General features: G+C 40.0%; 1 protein-coding gene across 1 annotated transcript in view; it reads left to right on the plus strand.

Annotated features, from left to right (window-relative positions):
* The window catches only part of LOC146687176 (neuropilin-1a-like), a 94,960-nt gene extending 79,640 nt beyond the window's left edge, over positions 1-15,320 (plus strand). The window contains exons 12-18 of the mRNA XM_085439131.1: positions 3,430-3,603; positions 4,142-4,183; positions 6,966-7,103; positions 9,124-9,425; positions 9,812-9,908; positions 10,465-10,509; positions 12,067-15,320. Coding sequence (XP_085295257.1) covers positions 3,430-3,603; positions 4,142-4,183; positions 6,966-7,103; positions 9,124-9,425; positions 9,812-9,908; positions 10,465-10,509; positions 12,067-12,341 — 1,073 coding nt within the window. The 3' untranslated portion in view covers positions 12,342-15,320. The remainder of the gene's footprint in view (positions 1-3,429; positions 3,604-4,141; positions 4,184-6,965; positions 7,104-9,123; positions 9,426-9,811; positions 9,909-10,464; positions 10,510-12,066) is intronic.
* The last annotated feature ends 1,320 nt before the right edge of the window (positions 15,321-16,640 follow it).

Here is a 16,640-nt window from a genome sequence, read left to right on the forward strand (position 1 = left end):
TCAACGATATTCCTGCGGATCACTTTCAGCAGCTTAATCAGATGTTTTGCCTCGAGCTCCGAGTTAAATCAGCTCGACGCGTACATCCACGCTGCTGTAAGAGCAAACCTCCATCCCACTCGAAATGTCACAGACACGTTTCCTTACAAAGTTTAATTATATGCAGACCATCTGTGGTTTTCACATAGTCTGCATACGCTTAATGCAAGTTCAATTTGTTTAATTTACATAAAAACACATCACCACACATTGACTGCAGAGTAGAATTTAACAAGATACAAGAGTTTCTGTCATTATTACTCTGGTACTTGATGAGGGGAAAAGTGCCAGCTCTCAACCTTCCGAGAAATCAAGACACTTGAGTTTTGTAGTTAATGAGAGCGCTGTATCCAACCTTAAATCACTTTTCATTAAAGGGGAACCTATTATGCTTATTTCTAACTCCATATTTTCATCTGGAGAGTCGACTAGAGTAGCTCTGCATGATTCACAAGTCAAAATCATCTTTATTTAAACTTATGCTGGGTGTTGGTGCAGCCCTTCAGTTCATCCTCTGTGTTAGCTTTCTTCGCTCTCCCTTTAAGACAACTTTCTTCTGACTGGCCCGTGGTAAACTAAAGATCATGTTAATGACCATATTAAGAGCATCCTGGTATGTTATTGGGTCTATGCCCCTGCATTTTGGACTTATGATTCATAGTTTTGCTATTTATATTAATAATTCTTGTTTCTTGTTTGTTTGTTCCCTTTTTTGCTTCCAGTCGGTCTTCAGTGTCTATGTGTTTGTTTGCCTTCAGTCTCCCCAGTCCTGTCTCCTGTGCTCTCAAGTTCCTTCATCTTTTGTCCACATGTCTTAGTCTGACTCTCAGTGTGTTACTTCCTGTTTTATTTTGAAACTGCCCTGGTCAGTGGGATTCCATTCAGCTGTGTTCCCAGGTGTGTTCACTCTGCCCAATTCCTATGGCGTTATTTTTGTGCCACTATTCTGAGCGCACGTAAAAAAAAAATTGCAGGTGCAAGTGTTGCATTTTGAGGAGAAATTTATTTTGAGCGAAGAAAAGCTAAATTTGAGTGAACAAAATTCATTGCTGCATGCAAAAAATGTATTTCAGTGTTTGCTATTATCCACACACACACACACACACACACAATAGCAGCCCCTCTCGCTCAGTTTTTGCATTTGCGCTCGCTCGCAATGTGTTGCTCGCGCTCTCAACATTTCTGCCCGTGCGCGCTCAACTCTTTCTGTACACCGTTATATTTGTGCCACAAAACCAGCCAATCACAGACTTGGATGCAAAAAAATCTGATTGGCTGTTTTGGTCTCCAATCAGCTCGAAATGACGAAATGCAATATCCCAGAATCCATTTTGTCCAAAACTCAAACGAGGCAGTGGCGGAGGAACACAGAGTTCTGGGTCACAAAATAAACTTTTAAGATATTTTCATGCGAGAATGGTGCTGTGTAAACTTCTAATATCTGCTCGATTTATCAAGACATCACATATTTGCATAAGTGCTCTAATGTTTTTGGAAACTCTTTCAGGTCTTTCAGGTTTTTGTTTCTTGATTACCAGCAATAATTTTATGATTTGGAGTTTTACATCTGTATGCTGAGTCCTGCATTCTGGGTCCACTCCCTGCCTGCCACACGCCCGGCAACAGACAGAGCAAACATAAAAGAAAAAAAAATACTGTCTGCAACTCGGCATTGAAAGCAGTCTGAGGCCTGAGCATTAGACTCACAGGGATTACTTTTATGTTTTGTCATGTTTAATAGGAGGAACACCATTTGTAACAGTATATATGGAAAAGCGTAATAGGTCCGCTATAATGACTCTGAATTCTCATACAAAAGAGACAAAATGTGTTAGTTTCTCCTAAGTATTCTCCTTTCTAGACCAAAAATCCTCTGAAACTTTCTTTTCAGTCATTTTCTTTTTCGAGCTCACTGCAAAAAATGACATTAAAGTTAATTAGACCGACTATATTGTCAAAAGCTTTTAATGCATGTAGCTACTTTTCTTCTTTGTAAATCTGTCTGCAGAGTAGACGCGATCTGCCCAGCTCCATGTTATTTTTAATCTTCATTTTTTAAGAAGCACCGTGAAATAAATCAGAAAATCAAAAAGTCCTTTGTGCCCATTCCTGTTTGCGTTTCCACCACGATCGCAAAACTGTGAAAATCAACTTAATTAGACTGATAGCAGATGAAAAAGCAACAGGTTTTTAACAGTTTTCCCCCAGTGGGTATCTGACAAGACCGAGACACAGTGGCATCCCACTGAGAACGCCTGTCTCCACAGTAGGAGGTGATTGGGTCCTCTTACTTGTTAGTTACCAAATAAAAGTTAAGTTTTGTTTTTCTTTGGCATCTTTGTCAGCAGTGTTTCTCAGACACTAATTCAGCCCCAGTAGTTTTCCTCCATTTTAAAACAAGTTCAAGCAGCTTTCATATTACAGCTATTAAGTTAGATTTTCAGACTATAACGCTCTTTGATTTGTACACTAGAATATACGTGAATTGTAAACTGCATCTAAGGCAGGATTACAAACAGAGCAAACTAAGCAAATGCTCAGGAACCCACAACTCCAGGGGGACTCATAAGTCTGTCACCGATGATCGGTCCTGCATCCTTCGAGTTTGGCTCCAGTAAATGAGAGGGACTCAGACTGGAACCAAACTGTTTTAGTTTTGCTTCTTTCCATCAGCGCTTTGTGTAATTATCAAGCAGAAACCCAAGGAAAGAACTGTAAGACAGCGGCAAAATATTTTTGGTCTCAGTATGTCTTTAGCAGTTAACGAATCACTAAAGGCCGATCATTATTCACTGAGTGTTTTAAGACTTTTTTTTCTCTGCCCAGTAGATGATGAGTTCGCTGTCAAAGAAAAATTGCTAGCTTTTAATTAGCTTTGAGAAATCAGTGAATTATTTTGGCTTTGGTTTCAGCTTTGGATTGGTGCTTATGTAGCACTTTTCTACTTAAGCTACATTCACTCATTCACACACACAGTCATACACTTCTTCTTTTTTTAGTGCTTTTTAATAACTAGCATCCTCACATTTGTTGGATGCCCAAGGGCTTCTTCAATGTCCACACATGTGGACACTGGAGAAGCACTTATGATTGGTAGATGAGCCCCCCACCTCCTGGGCCTCAGTCGCCTGTGACGACACAACTTTGGAGGTGTCTTAGTACTTAAAAAAATGAAACTAGTATAGTTGTGCCACAGGGCCTCATATGAGATCACCCTAGCGATTACTGAGCCAAACAGGCTATATCCCTTTGACACTCAAACTGCATTTAAACGTGCATGAAGGGCACTGATAGGGCGAGAGGTGGGGTCAGTTCTTGACACTCTTTCATCTCCTTTTTTTAATCCATTCTAGTCACTCACACTTCCTGTCTCTTCATCTTCATCCACAGAAATAACAACTACAGCACTTCCCACCACCCCACTCGCATCTACGCCTCCCATGACCACATTTGGTGCGACCACCACAGCACCGATCACCAACCCCGGCACTACAGCAGTTATAGAGTGTGAAGATGGACGGCTGGACTGCATCACTGAAACCGAGACCCCCGAATACGACGAAGGTAAACCACGGAAACTCGGTTCCTTTTAGTTCGCTCTCCGTCTCGGTGAGCTCGCCAAATTAAAATGCAAAGCAATAAAAGCTAAAAGGATTGAACGCGGGAATAAAAGCCTTTCTTCTTTCTTCCTTTAAATGTTATTGATTTAATTTCTGCTTTAATGAAGCCCAGTTGGAATTGGATCATGAGAAATTCTCCCTTATCTTCTCACTAGCTGCTACAGTTTTGACTGAATTGGTCTTTTTCTGTTCAGCTTTATTTATTTATTAGCTTTTCTTTAGTGCTGTCTGACTATCCTTGTTTCCGATTCTCCTTTATCCTCTCTTTTATTTACAGCCACGTTAAGCATTAGGCCTCTTTTCTAGGATTTAAAAAGCTAAAGAAAAAATCTAAAACCTTAAAGTTAAAATGTTTGGCTTGAATGCCTGGCACTAGTTTTTCATAAAAGCAGGTATGTTGTGTTTGTGCTGGCATCTGTGTGGGTGAGAAATCCCTCTCTGACCTTTGACCCCAAACTGACTGCCCCATCTGTCTTTCGCAGGAGGCACCACGTCCACCAACCCCATTATGGAGTTCATGCCAGGTGAGCATTTCCGCCCCAATCTGCTCCCATGTTTCCCCGTACAATGTGTTTCATTTAAAGCAAAGTTAAACCATTTTACAGGCAGCTTTAGATGTGAAAGCGCTGCTCGGGTTTTGCCAGATCGGTGCATTAATTCAGCCAATGGACCCATTATTCAGTGTCACCAACGGTACTGACCACGGTCGCGAAGAACAGTGAAGCTGACCTCCATTAGAGTTAATAGCTTTTTCATGGCCCCACTTCACAAATGAACCTGACACTGCTGAACCCTGGCACTAGCGGACTACAGAGAGAGACAGAACAGACACACGTGCTATTAGGTTATATATTTACAGAGAGAGAGAGAGGAAGAGAGTGAAAGAGAGAGCAAAGACTTTTTTTTTCGTCAGTGTTTTTCATCTTTGACGCCAGACCAGCTGTAGTCAAAAGACGATTATTTCCCTGTGTAGTAATTTGCACAGCACAGATCGCGGAGGCTTGAAGATGCACAACACCTGTAGGCAAGCTTAAATGCTGCGCCACATCTGCCAGCTAGATGCAATTGGAAGGCTATCAGCTGATACCAGCTGAGCTTGTATTTGTAGCTTGTCTCTATGCTCAGTTTTTAAATGTAACACAAAAAATCTGTTTAATCAAAGTTTTCATGAAGTGCTATGCACAAAAAATGAATAAATATATTGAAAAATCATAAAAGAAATAGTTAAAACTCAAGAATTGAACATTTTAAGTTATGCTGGACATATGGGTGGGGCATCCACTACTTTTACTGGTACTGGATTTGCTAGTAAATTTCTATAGTCTGATTCTTGAGGTGCCATCGCTATATATTTCTCTGGGTTAAATCTTCTTACATCGATGAAAAGGTTTCTACAGCTTTCAACAGCAAGGGGAAGGATAAAGGAAAGGAAAGAAGGAAAGAAAATAGGAAAAAAAAGTCAAGATATTTGTGCATAAATGTCATTTTTTCATGTTCCTTTCCCTGCAGATTTCTCTTAAACCCCACTGGAAATGTTTAAATAGCGTTTTGTTATAAAGAAACAACTTAAAACTTTCTAAGAGTGTCTGAGGTTGAAACTCATGATCATTCATCTATAAAACTGCACTTTACAGATGTGGAAACAACAGCAGAAAAGAGAGTGGCATTAGACTCGTGAGATAGTGTGAAAAAACTGCAGGTGTTAATGGAACGAGAAACATTGATGTTGTGATTCCGCACATGCATTTAAAGCCAACTGCAGCGCTCTGTTTTGGTCATTTATGGCTTTCTTTTCTGGGTGAACATTTTAGCACCACATCACAGTTCACCCTCCCTTGTGAGTACACTGAATGCAACTCATTTTGAGCAAACAGGCTGAGAAGAAGAGGGATGAATAGGCAGAAAGGTTAAAAAAAATGGCAGCTCTGACAGGGGGGGAAAAGAAATAAAGCGGGGGGGGGGAGGCTGGGTGAGGAGGATAAAGAGGCAAAAAGAGAAAGGGAGAGTGCAGGTAAAAGAGAGGAACAGAGGGAGGTGAAGTGAGAGCAGCGGAGGAAGAATAAAGGCCTCTTGGGTCTCAATTAGCTGAGCTGAAGCATCGCGTGAAGACAGCTTGGGGTTGCTGGATGGTGGGTGGGTGGGTAAGGTGGGTATTACTGTGTAGCTCCACGGTCATCTCTGCATCCTATTAGCCTCTCAGAAACATGCCCACTGTTGAGAGATTTTTGCATTTATTTGGATGCTGCGGTGAACCGATACCGCCCGTCAACTGCTGGCAGAGGCAGAGGAAAAAGGGAGGGTTTCTTCTGTTTGGGTTTTTAAGGGGGCCACATCCGTTGATGTTGGTGGCACCGCGCCCTGCTCCGTGGTCCCTCCACTCTTCGGTTTCTCTCTCCTAAAGTGCTGATCCCAAACATATGGACGTGCTTGATACTGTTTTCTATCAGGGCTGACATCTTGCTGAGGATGTGGAGGAAAATGCCCTCCAGCGCTCCACATTGTACATACAGTCACAACGGTCTCTCTGTTTGTCTCACCCCATCTGCACAAGCCTTTTGTAGGCTGCACAATTTATACTCGGAGAGCACATGACAGCAGGAACAGCTTCCTGATAGGAATGCTACAAGACTTGCTGTCCTTTTTTTCAGGCCATCTCCCCTTACCTCCTCCTGAATGACACTGATTGGTCAGTGAACACAGCACCAGATCGTAGCTGTACGCCTCTTCACTTAAAAACCTAAGCAGTTTGTCACATAGCATAGCAGCTTTTCAGGGACTTGATTCAGTTCTCAGGAAGGGTTTACAGGAGCAGATAGGAGCTGTTTACTTCAGCATTTGGGATTCAAATGAAGGGCTACTGTTTCCTTAAGGTTGTCTTTAAAGTGCTTGATGTACCAGCAAAGATAGGAATAAATATAGTTAAGACACGCGTCTTAGAGGCGCCCCTCCCTGAGCCTGGTTCTGCTGGAGGTTTCTTCCTGTTAAAAGGGAGTTTTTCCTTCCCACTGTCGCCAAAGTGCTTGCTCATAGGGGGTCATATGATTGTTGGGTTTTTTCTCTGTATGTATTATTGTAGGGTCTACCTTACAATATATATTGCCTTAGATTGAAGGACTGCTGTTGTAATTTGGCGCTATATAAATAAAATTGAATTCAATTCAATTGAATAGAGAACCTTCCAAAACTAGGACTGAACTCACAACAACTGTGCTTACTAATAGCTGATTATTGATTACAGGGAAAATTTTCAGTTATATTTTGTAGGTATGAGATTCTTAGGAGTGTTTTTGTGTCTCTTTGCTACAGCTTACTTGTGGTTCGCCTGTAACTTTGACTTCTCGTCGTTCTGCGGCTGGACCAGAGAGACCGGTACGGGAGCTGAGTGGATCATCCAGGCCAACGGGGCTCCCGCTGTCCACAGAGGACCACCCCTTGACCACATGGGTAGGTGATGAGTGCTGACTTTTTTTTTCTCTCTTTCTTTGAACTAGTGGCACTCGACAGATGCTTTGGGAGAGTGCTCCGTAGCTCTCGATGTTACTATGCATCTGCTGAAAAGTCTGTTGAAACCTCTTGTGCTAGAAATGGGAATATTTTCAACAAAGCTTTAAATAACACTATACAGTCCCCGTGCTGCTGTAAATTCACAACTCTGCCTTTTTTCTGTTTAAAGAAATGAGGAAAAACATGCCTATGATGTAAAAAGAAATTCCCACTGGACACCCAACCTTGTTCTTACTTTGAAGGACAAAAACTTTGTGAATATGGAAATATATCACAAAGCTAAGTAGGCCTGATGCTCTATGAGCTGTTATACACATGAAAAGGCTCAAGCCACTCACTCATGCCACAATGTTAAGTCCCTGTAAGGTCCGAAAGGACATATTTGGGTAATAATTACTGTAAGAGGTCCATCTGTCCATCCTGTAAAGTGTATCTGGCAGAAGTCTAGGCAGAGATGCCCAAACTTCTTTCTTTTGGTCACCTTGCGAAGCGCAAACAACTGACCAAATGACCGTTATCCCAAGGTTGTGACCACACACCCTCAGAAGGAATCTCACTTTCACTGCTTGCATCCAAGAGCTTATTCTTTTGGTCACTACCAGCACCTTCTGGCCGCAGGTGTGGGCGGGAAAATAACTCAACCTCCAAAACGCTGAGATGCTTGAACTTCTCCACTTGAGGCAGTAACCCATCCATAAATATCAAAACTGTACTCATCATGGAGCACAGCCGGCAAACATTTTCTGGATCTGAACTGACCCAACCTTCCCAATAAGGATCTTTTCCTGATGAGAGCAGCATCTCTCACCGGGTTTTACAATGGAACAGTCCAGAGTGTTCACAGCTGAAAGCAGGGGATCTAATCATAAGCAGAATCAGAAGCATGCTGTTCTGCTGTAGCTTCCTGATGGGTTTGATGGAGAAGAGTTGTCAAAAATGGTCCAAATTGTTGTGCATGTCATCGTGTGCATTCACACAGGGAGAGTATTCTGGCTGCACCAACAAAATCGTTGCTTACTACCCGGCCCTACTCACCAGAATGTTTGCCTGCAGCTTCTTCCTCTTCAAAAAAAATTATCTTCAAGTTGAAAGGTTGCTGTTATGAGACAGTGGAAGAAACCCAAAAATAGTAGCCATGTTTGAAAAAGATAAGAAGAGATGGCGTGAATTTAAATCAACTTATTTTTGTTTTGCTTTGTTTTTTAAGAACAAAAGATGCAATTGCATCTTGTGCCTTTTTCTAACAAAACATATGTTTGTATGGGCGTATTTTAATGTTATGTGCTGTAATACAATTTGAAGAAGGAACGAACAGCCTTGAAATCCTTGACTTTTAAAAGACATATAGCACTGAAATTCATCAACATGCCTCGGCTCTCTGTCCTTCTCTCCATTCAAGCTTGATGGATGTGATGGATGTTTCTGTGGAGACGGGAGCAGCACTAGCAGCAGCTTTAAAATGAATGATTTCACCTTGATTTCTTGACTTAACCAGATCACTAATAAAAAATGAGTATTTTGTGATGTCAAGTCAGATTTTTCTCCTGAAGCGAGAGCCCTTTGTTTTCACGAGAAAACCTTGTGAGGTCCTTGAATCTGATGTGTGTGGGGGTTTCGAAAGCTTGATGCTAAGCAGTATCGCAGACATTATCAAGTACTCACTTTATGAAAAGACAGTTAAATGTTTAGACAAACCACAAGGAAGGTAATCAGCTGAATGCAGTCAAATGAATGTACTGTAATGAAGGCTTGGGAGATTTATGAGTCCTTTATTGTCACACTGATGTTTGCGCTCAGTCATATTAAGGCGTGTATTCATTAAAGATGTATAGATATCAGCATATTTACATTCAGGGATGTATTTAAAAGAATAATATCAGCAGTAACGCATTGGAAAAGCTTTCAGGAGTCCTCTAATGTCACAATCACCTCTTACCTTGTCTTCTGCTGCCCCCTGCAGGCCAACCTGGGAACTTCATTTACGTGCAGCTGACTGACTCGGACACACCGAGTAAAACTGGTGAAGATGAGGACAAAGAAGAGAAGGTGGCGAGGTTGGCCAGCCTGCCCATCACCTCTCCAGACTCTGACCTGTGCATGGCGTTCTGGTATCACATGGTTGGTGAACACGCAGGAGCGCTTCACATCAAACACAGGAAGGAGACAGAGGAGGGGCAGATCCTGTGGACGCTCAGTGGCCATCAGGGCAGTCGGTGGAGGGAGGGACGAGTTATACTGCCACACTCAAGCATCCCCTATCAGGTAATATAAATCTGGATGTAATGACTCTTAAAATGACAGCAGGGAGAGATTGTAAATTCACTACTACTGATAACTATAAGACAAGTCAGTCCTGAGTCAGAACATTCTTTCCTTATAGGCTCACCATTAGGATGGATTTTCGGGGTTATTTTTGCCTTCATTATGTGCAAACAGAAAGTATGTTAAGGGCAGAGAAAGAAAGGTATGATTTGGAACAAAAGAATAAACTCTGGATGTTGGGATTACAGTTTGCACCTTAACAATTTAGCCAACAAAAATAAAAAAAAATTACTTATGTACAGCAAAGTTTCTGGATGATTAACCTTCTCTTTTTGTTGTCCTGTATGAGAAAATGCATGTGAAAGACTTTGTGTGGTTTTTTGCAGGTGGTGGTGGAAGGCATCGCAGACCGACGCAGCTTAGGCTACATAGCTGTGGACAACATCCAGATCATGGATGGAGTCAGAGCTGAGGACTGCAAAGGTGTGTATTTCAATGTTACGTAACATCGTCATCATTGCTGTTTTGTGCTTCGCTTTTTCTGTGCGAGGCCAGTGTAGCTATGGTTGAGGTGTGGGATCGGCCCAGTTAAATATGTGATCAGAATTTAAGAGTAAATATTTTAGTTAAGCCAAAAAAAGTGGAATGTCACTACCGTGTGAATGTGCAGTATCCCTTGGTTTTTTTAGTCAGATCCATCCCTCGTGGCCTGTTTAAAAGCACCAAGATGAAAAAAACTCTGCTCTTTATTTAGCAGGAAAAGTCCTTTTCTCCTTTTTCAACAACTACAGTGAAAGAAGAACCGCTGTTGGTGGAAAAATTACCTACCCTAACACATATCTTGTTCCAATAAATGCAAGAAATGGAACGAATCAGCACTTTAAATATTAGCTCAACTTTGGTTATTTTTTGTCTAATATTCTTATTTTTGTCTGGGACATCATCCAAAATGTGTAGAAAGAAAGATATGAAATGCCAGCATCTGGTAGGCCTGCTTCTGCATTGTATGCAAACAGAGAATCTTTTTTTTATCCTCCAGATCCCAAACCTCCTACATCTCCACCAACAGAGATCTTCATTCTGCGTAAGTATTGAACATAATATCTTGGTGCCCGGTAAATAAGTGCATGCAGTTTTTATTGGACATTTCTGCACTTTAAATCATTGTCTCTGTCTCTGCAAAGTAGAATTGGTAAAGAAAAACATTCAGTCAATGCCAGAATAAGAATCAGACTTGTGTTAGCATGTTATTTTGTTTGGTTTTACTTATGTCAAAGAACTACATCTGTTGTTGTTGTTGTCGTTGTGCTCCCATATACCAAATGCTTATTCATTACTGTACTGCTGTAAATGTGATATTTATATAATAATTGTGGTCTTCAAGTAAGCAACCTCAGAAACTAAACAGTCCCAGATTTTACAAGAATATTTTAACATAATTCTAATGAAATTAATATGCGCAATATTCTCAGTCTCACATTTTCCTCTTCAGATATCTGTGGCCTTTCCATGTATCGCTATTATAATCTAAAATTTCAATAACACAAAATGCTGTCAATTGACAAAATAGCAAATAAATATTACGCTCCAGTAGATTCTGACATATCAGAAGTAGAAAACAGCCGAGTTTGATGATTTCTGCTTTCTGCTTCTGCTCTTTCGCCCACATCTGCAAATCTCCGTATGGAGAAGAAGGCAACTCTGATACATTTAGTCAGATCAGGAGCTAGTGTTTCTAATTGGGAGTGTGGCTGCTCCTCTCTATCAACCCAACAAATTGTGTATATAATTTCTAAAGAGATATTGTTCATAACAGCAGGATGCAGCAAACCGCAACCTTAGTGCATAGCTAAAAGCTAAGATTTCATTTTTATGTTGACCAGGAATAAAGAAATAATTAGCAAGGCAGTGACATATAGGTCACAGGGGGGAATTTTCACCATCCCTCTTGGCAAATATAGGGATGGTGAAGACTTGGGTCAGAGACCAGTCGAATTGGGTGAATGGGTCCAGAAGATTCAACACATTCCAGGAATGTGTTGAATCTGATTCTTTCCTGGAATGTTCAACACATTCCAGGAAAGACCTCCGAGATCTCTGTCCAAAAGAGTGCAGTCCTAGAAACATCAAAAATACTATAAGGACCCTCAAGCTCCTTAAGCCTCTAGTAAAGGACCCGCACATGCATTGATTCTGTTTCAGATGTAGTTTATCGTCAAGATACGCTTTACCAAAGAACAAGACGTACACATGAATATATATTTGCAGCTTCCTCCCTGGTTATAACATAGTAAGAATACTATAAGTTTAGTAGCCACTGAAGTTACATCAGCTTTCCCTACATAAATCTAAGAAAGGAGATCAAAACTCAATAAAATTATGAACATTTACACTTAGTAAACAAGAGTCAGCCTCTTTTAGGGCTTTCCAACCAAAAAAATTAAATAAAAAAATGTCTTTCATTAAAAATCAGAGTTTAGGACAATCAGGGACTAGATTTAGGATCATTTGAGAGACACATTTTAAAACTTTCCATCCACTGAAGTGACTTTTTTGACGTTACATTTGACACTGGCTTCAGGGTCAGAATCTGTTTCTATTGTGAATATTTTAAATGGAATCTTTTTTTAATCTTTTGCAGCCATGGACACCTACTCACAAGAAAACAGTCCACTTGGCAGCCCAGGAAACATGCTGAAGACCCTGGACCCGATCCTCATCACAATCATTGCCATGTCAGCTCTGGGTGTCTTCCTGGGCGCCATCTGCGGTGTTGTCCTGTACTGTGCCTGCTCACAGGGCAGCATGACAGACAGGAACTTATCTGCCCTTGAAAACTATAACTTTGAGCTGGTAGATGGTGTGAAACTAAAGAAGGACAAGATAAATGGACAGACTAACTACTCAGAGGCGTGAGTTAGAAACGGGGACGGAGCTGCAGTTGCTCCGCATGGACACGTTCGATGCAGCCAATCAAGAAAGTGGAACACAGGGCTGAAGCCACCAATGGGACGGCAGGGTGGGCTGAAAAGTGAGCCGATGTAATTTTATTTCTCAGGAGCAGCAGTGGAAGGGACTCACCAATAGGGGGCACTGTGTATAAAGAATCTGTACAGCAAAAAAAAAGAGAAAAAAGAAGAAAACTAAGGATTCTATTTGTTTTTTGGCGTGCTTTGTTGATTTCATGTAATCACATGCTGGTGTTGAGACCAATTCAGATGAAAGTATTATTTGGAAAGATAAAATGTTTTGTTTTTTTTTTTCGTTTGTTTGCTTGGTTTTTGTTTTGTTTTTTCCTCTTTTGTTGTTTCAGATGTCATTGTTACACAGAACAGGCAAACTATTTGAAATATGCTATTGTGATATCTGGCTCTTGTTGGCCGTATGTCCCCGTCCCCATGTGTGCATGAAAGTGTTTATGTGTGTGTGTGTGTGTCACATTCATACACATCTGTATATAAGGTGTGTATGGGTAGTAGTCTGACTGTAGAGGTGTGTATCATTACAGTCATGTTTGTGTACATGATCAGCATGCATCTGTGTGTGTGTGTGTGTGTGTGTGTGTGTGTGTGTGTGTGTGTGTGTGTGTGTGTGTGTGTGTGAAAAGCGGGGACCCGTCCCTGCCTGTTGACCTGCGTCTAGTTCCGACAGTGCCTTTTTTTTTCCTCCAGTTTTTCTGTTGCCTTTTTTTTCTGCTGGTTGTTTTCCCATCAGCTAATGTCCCATCTGGGGTTCCTACACGGATGTGAAAAAAAATGGAAAAAAATAACGTTTCCACATTGTGATAATAAACCTACAAACTTTTTAATGTTGTAGTGTGTTGTCAAATATCACATGTGTTGGTGTAGCTCTGTAGATCCTCATGCCTCAATGACAGTGGCACTGACACACTTTTAAAATCTAGGCGACATTTAGGAAAACTTGTGAAATCTATGGAATTTTCCAGATGGAAAATGTGTAGGAGCCCCGAATGCCTCATTTTCACGACACATCCAACATATTGTACATAGGTTTTAATATATTTGAGCGCCCTCTTTATAGAGAAAGACACCAGTGCTGCAGCATCCTTTCTATGCTGAAAGAAATGTCACTGTTTATCATTTGGATTTTGCTAATGTATAGAAAAACAAAGAGATACAGACCTGTTGTTTTTGTGGTTTTTGAATTTAACTGTTCCCTGGTTTTCACTTATGTTTTTACAGACATGGAAATGAGAGTAAGGAGAAAAGCATCAGATATGCCTTGAAAGAAGAGATGATGGATTTTTTTTGTACAGGGTAACCTCAGTACCATAAAGATGCTGACAACAAGTTGAGGATGGATTGTTAAGATTATTTTTGAACGCCACTGGCACACAATGAGACTGCTAGAGCTTTAAGCAGAAGGGTGCCCAGTGGTCTGGGAGCCTTGTGATGGACTTCAAGCATCTCTTTCAGTCTCTTTAGGGTCTAACAGCATCTATTATTGAGCAGACTGGTTTCATTTTCAGATAGGAATGAATAATTAAGAACAGCTGGAAATTTAAAATTGTTTTCACTTTAAAAAAAAAATCTTAAAATGAGTTTATTTTGTGAGATTTGGTTTTGTATTTCTATTTCATGTGGTTTGTACTTGGTCTTTAATTTGCTTGAGCATTTTAATGCCTTATTTACTGTAAACCATAGTAAACCTTTACACTTACCAACTTTGGTGTTTGTGAAATATAAAGTCAGGGTATTTATCTTCGAAAACTGGTTAAAAACTAAGAACAGCAAGTGTTCTACAAAGACTGCTTTGTTGTGCTTTAGCTTTTTAGCTGAACTTCTTGTTATATGGGTCTCTTCTTTAAAACACCGTAAAAAGAAAATGTTGGTGAAAACTTTTTACTACTCTCTAACTATCTGACAACCTCAAACAGATGTTTGTTTTAAATGGGAACATTCTGACTTAATGCTCCTTAAGTTGGGGCAAAATATACATGCACAAAACTTATTGAAACCCAGTAGTGTGGTTGACTGACATTTTGCCTTGTTTATTTCTTGTTTCTACTGCACCATGAGTGGTAACTCTACCTATTTTTAATGTAGCATTATGAGACATCACCCAGCTCAAACTGAGAAGTGCTCACCTAAGTATCAGTTCTCCATCTTTAACTGTCTTTTCTCTGTAGCCATTCAGTAAGCATCCACAATCAAATAAAGTGTGCTGACTGTTGAAGCATTCATGCTTTATTCTTCCACATAACTCTTCATCTTCTTGCTAAAGTTTTACCTGTACATTCATAACAGGAAAAATAACCAGATAGGATATCCTCCCCCTTTAAACTTACAAGGATGCTGCAGCACTCAACGTGAAAACAAATGTTGCACTGATATATTTAAAAAAGAAATAAATAATCTATGTGTTTATGATGTTGATTTGCAAAAAGAGAGGAAGGAGGGAAGAGAGGACAGTGTTATTGTTGCTTCTTTTTAAACACGGTTTCAGAAGACTACGTTATAATTCTGAAATGTACAATTTACAGAGATGTTTTTCATTCTTGAAAAAGCTTATATGCGTCTCTTTGAAAAGTAACAATTTTATTTACTTGGTATAATATCACCTTGTGTTTTTGTACTGTCACTGATGTACGTGCCAATGTTTTTTATTTTTTTTCTTTGTATGACAAAAAAAAAGTTTTATTTTCAGTACCGTTTTCTGTAATTTTGCTGTCTCAAATCTAGAAAAAGAAAGGAAATGAGGAAGTTAAAAAAAAAAACATTGGAAAGCAGTGAGGCCTTACGTGACTAATAGTATTGTTTGTACTTTGACTTTCTGGTCAACACTCAGACTCATCTGTCTCTGTTGTCTCAGACTCTCCTCATTGACTATTACATTCCAAAGAATTGGATCAAATAAATGTTTTAATTAAAAGCTGAGCTGCTTTTTCTTTCTAACATCAAAGATATATTTTCTATTCATTACATAAAGCTTTATTTCTATTTAAAAGGGTTTTCACTGCAGCAATTTTGTCATATGCAGATGTGACTTTAAAATATTTTGGCGTCACTATGTGACAAGGACCGGATACCTCAGATGATGGAAAATCCTCGGTTAACACAGTGTTTCTCCTTACTTTTTAACTTTGTTTGGGAGACTTTTGACTACCTACGGGACACTTTAGGGCACAGGTGTCGAACTCCAGGCCTCGAGGGCCGGTGTCCTGCAGGTTTTAGATGTGTCCTTGATCCAACACAGCTGATTCAAATGGCTAAATTACCTCCTCAACATGTCTTGAAGTTCTCCAGATGCCTCATATGAACTAACCATTTGATTCAGGTGTGTTGACCCAGGGTGAGATCTAAAACCTGCAGGACACCGGCCCTCAAGGCCTGGAGTTCGACACCCCTGCTTTAGGAGTTACCAAGAGGGTTTAGCATGTTGCTGCCAACACACCAGGCACGGGACATTAAAGATTTCAGGGATGGGTTAAAATTTCTGGCTTTTATTCTTTTTTCTGGACAAATTGTGATTAAGCTAAAGCTACAGCTGGATGAAGGTCAGTTTATCAAAAATACTGGACACAAATCCTGGCACAAAATTTCCTATTTTCCTATTGGTCTGTGAGACCCCTCTCTACATGATGTGTAAGTTTTGCTTTGCCTGTCTTATTATTGCTCAAGACATGTAATGCGGTTTGGCACACCGAAGCTCAAGATTGTCAATTATCCGGCTTGTACAAAAAATGAAAATCTTAAAAAGCACAAAGCAACCTAGAATCAAAGAAAGTTCACCTTCAAACTAAAGGTTGTTCCTTTTGAACACAGTGTAGCAGAATATAAAACAGTGAAAAAAGTTTCCCAATTAGACTTTTGGTATCTCATTTTAGAAACATCTAGTCATATTGTATTTTCTATGAACAATAAAAAAGGCAATGTATCACTATCTTTTGGCAAAAGTACACAAATTTGTCACAGGTAGAAGTACAAATACTTGTGTTACAAAAATACTGTATTAGAAGTTGAAGTGCCACACTTCTTTACTCAAGTGAAAGTGGAAAAAGTACAGACAGTGAAATGTAGGGCTGTTCGATATAATGATATATATCGGCTAACGATATAAAAACGTCTATTGTTTCATTTTACGCTATTGTGTGTTTCTTGGTGTCGCAAAATAAACTGTTTACGACAATATTTTTTCATCGTTTTGATGGACACTGTAGTGGCTATATTAATTTCTTAAAGTTCTCTCTTTCTC

Source organism: Copadichromis virginalis, linkage group LG18 (assembly GCF_057382275.1).
Source record: "Copadichromis virginalis isolate Kocher_CV1m ecotype Utaka linkage group LG18, C_Virginalis_male_GT1.1, whole genome shotgun sequence".
Taxonomy (NCBI): domain Eukaryota; kingdom Metazoa; phylum Chordata; class Actinopteri; order Cichliformes; family Cichlidae; genus Copadichromis; species Copadichromis virginalis.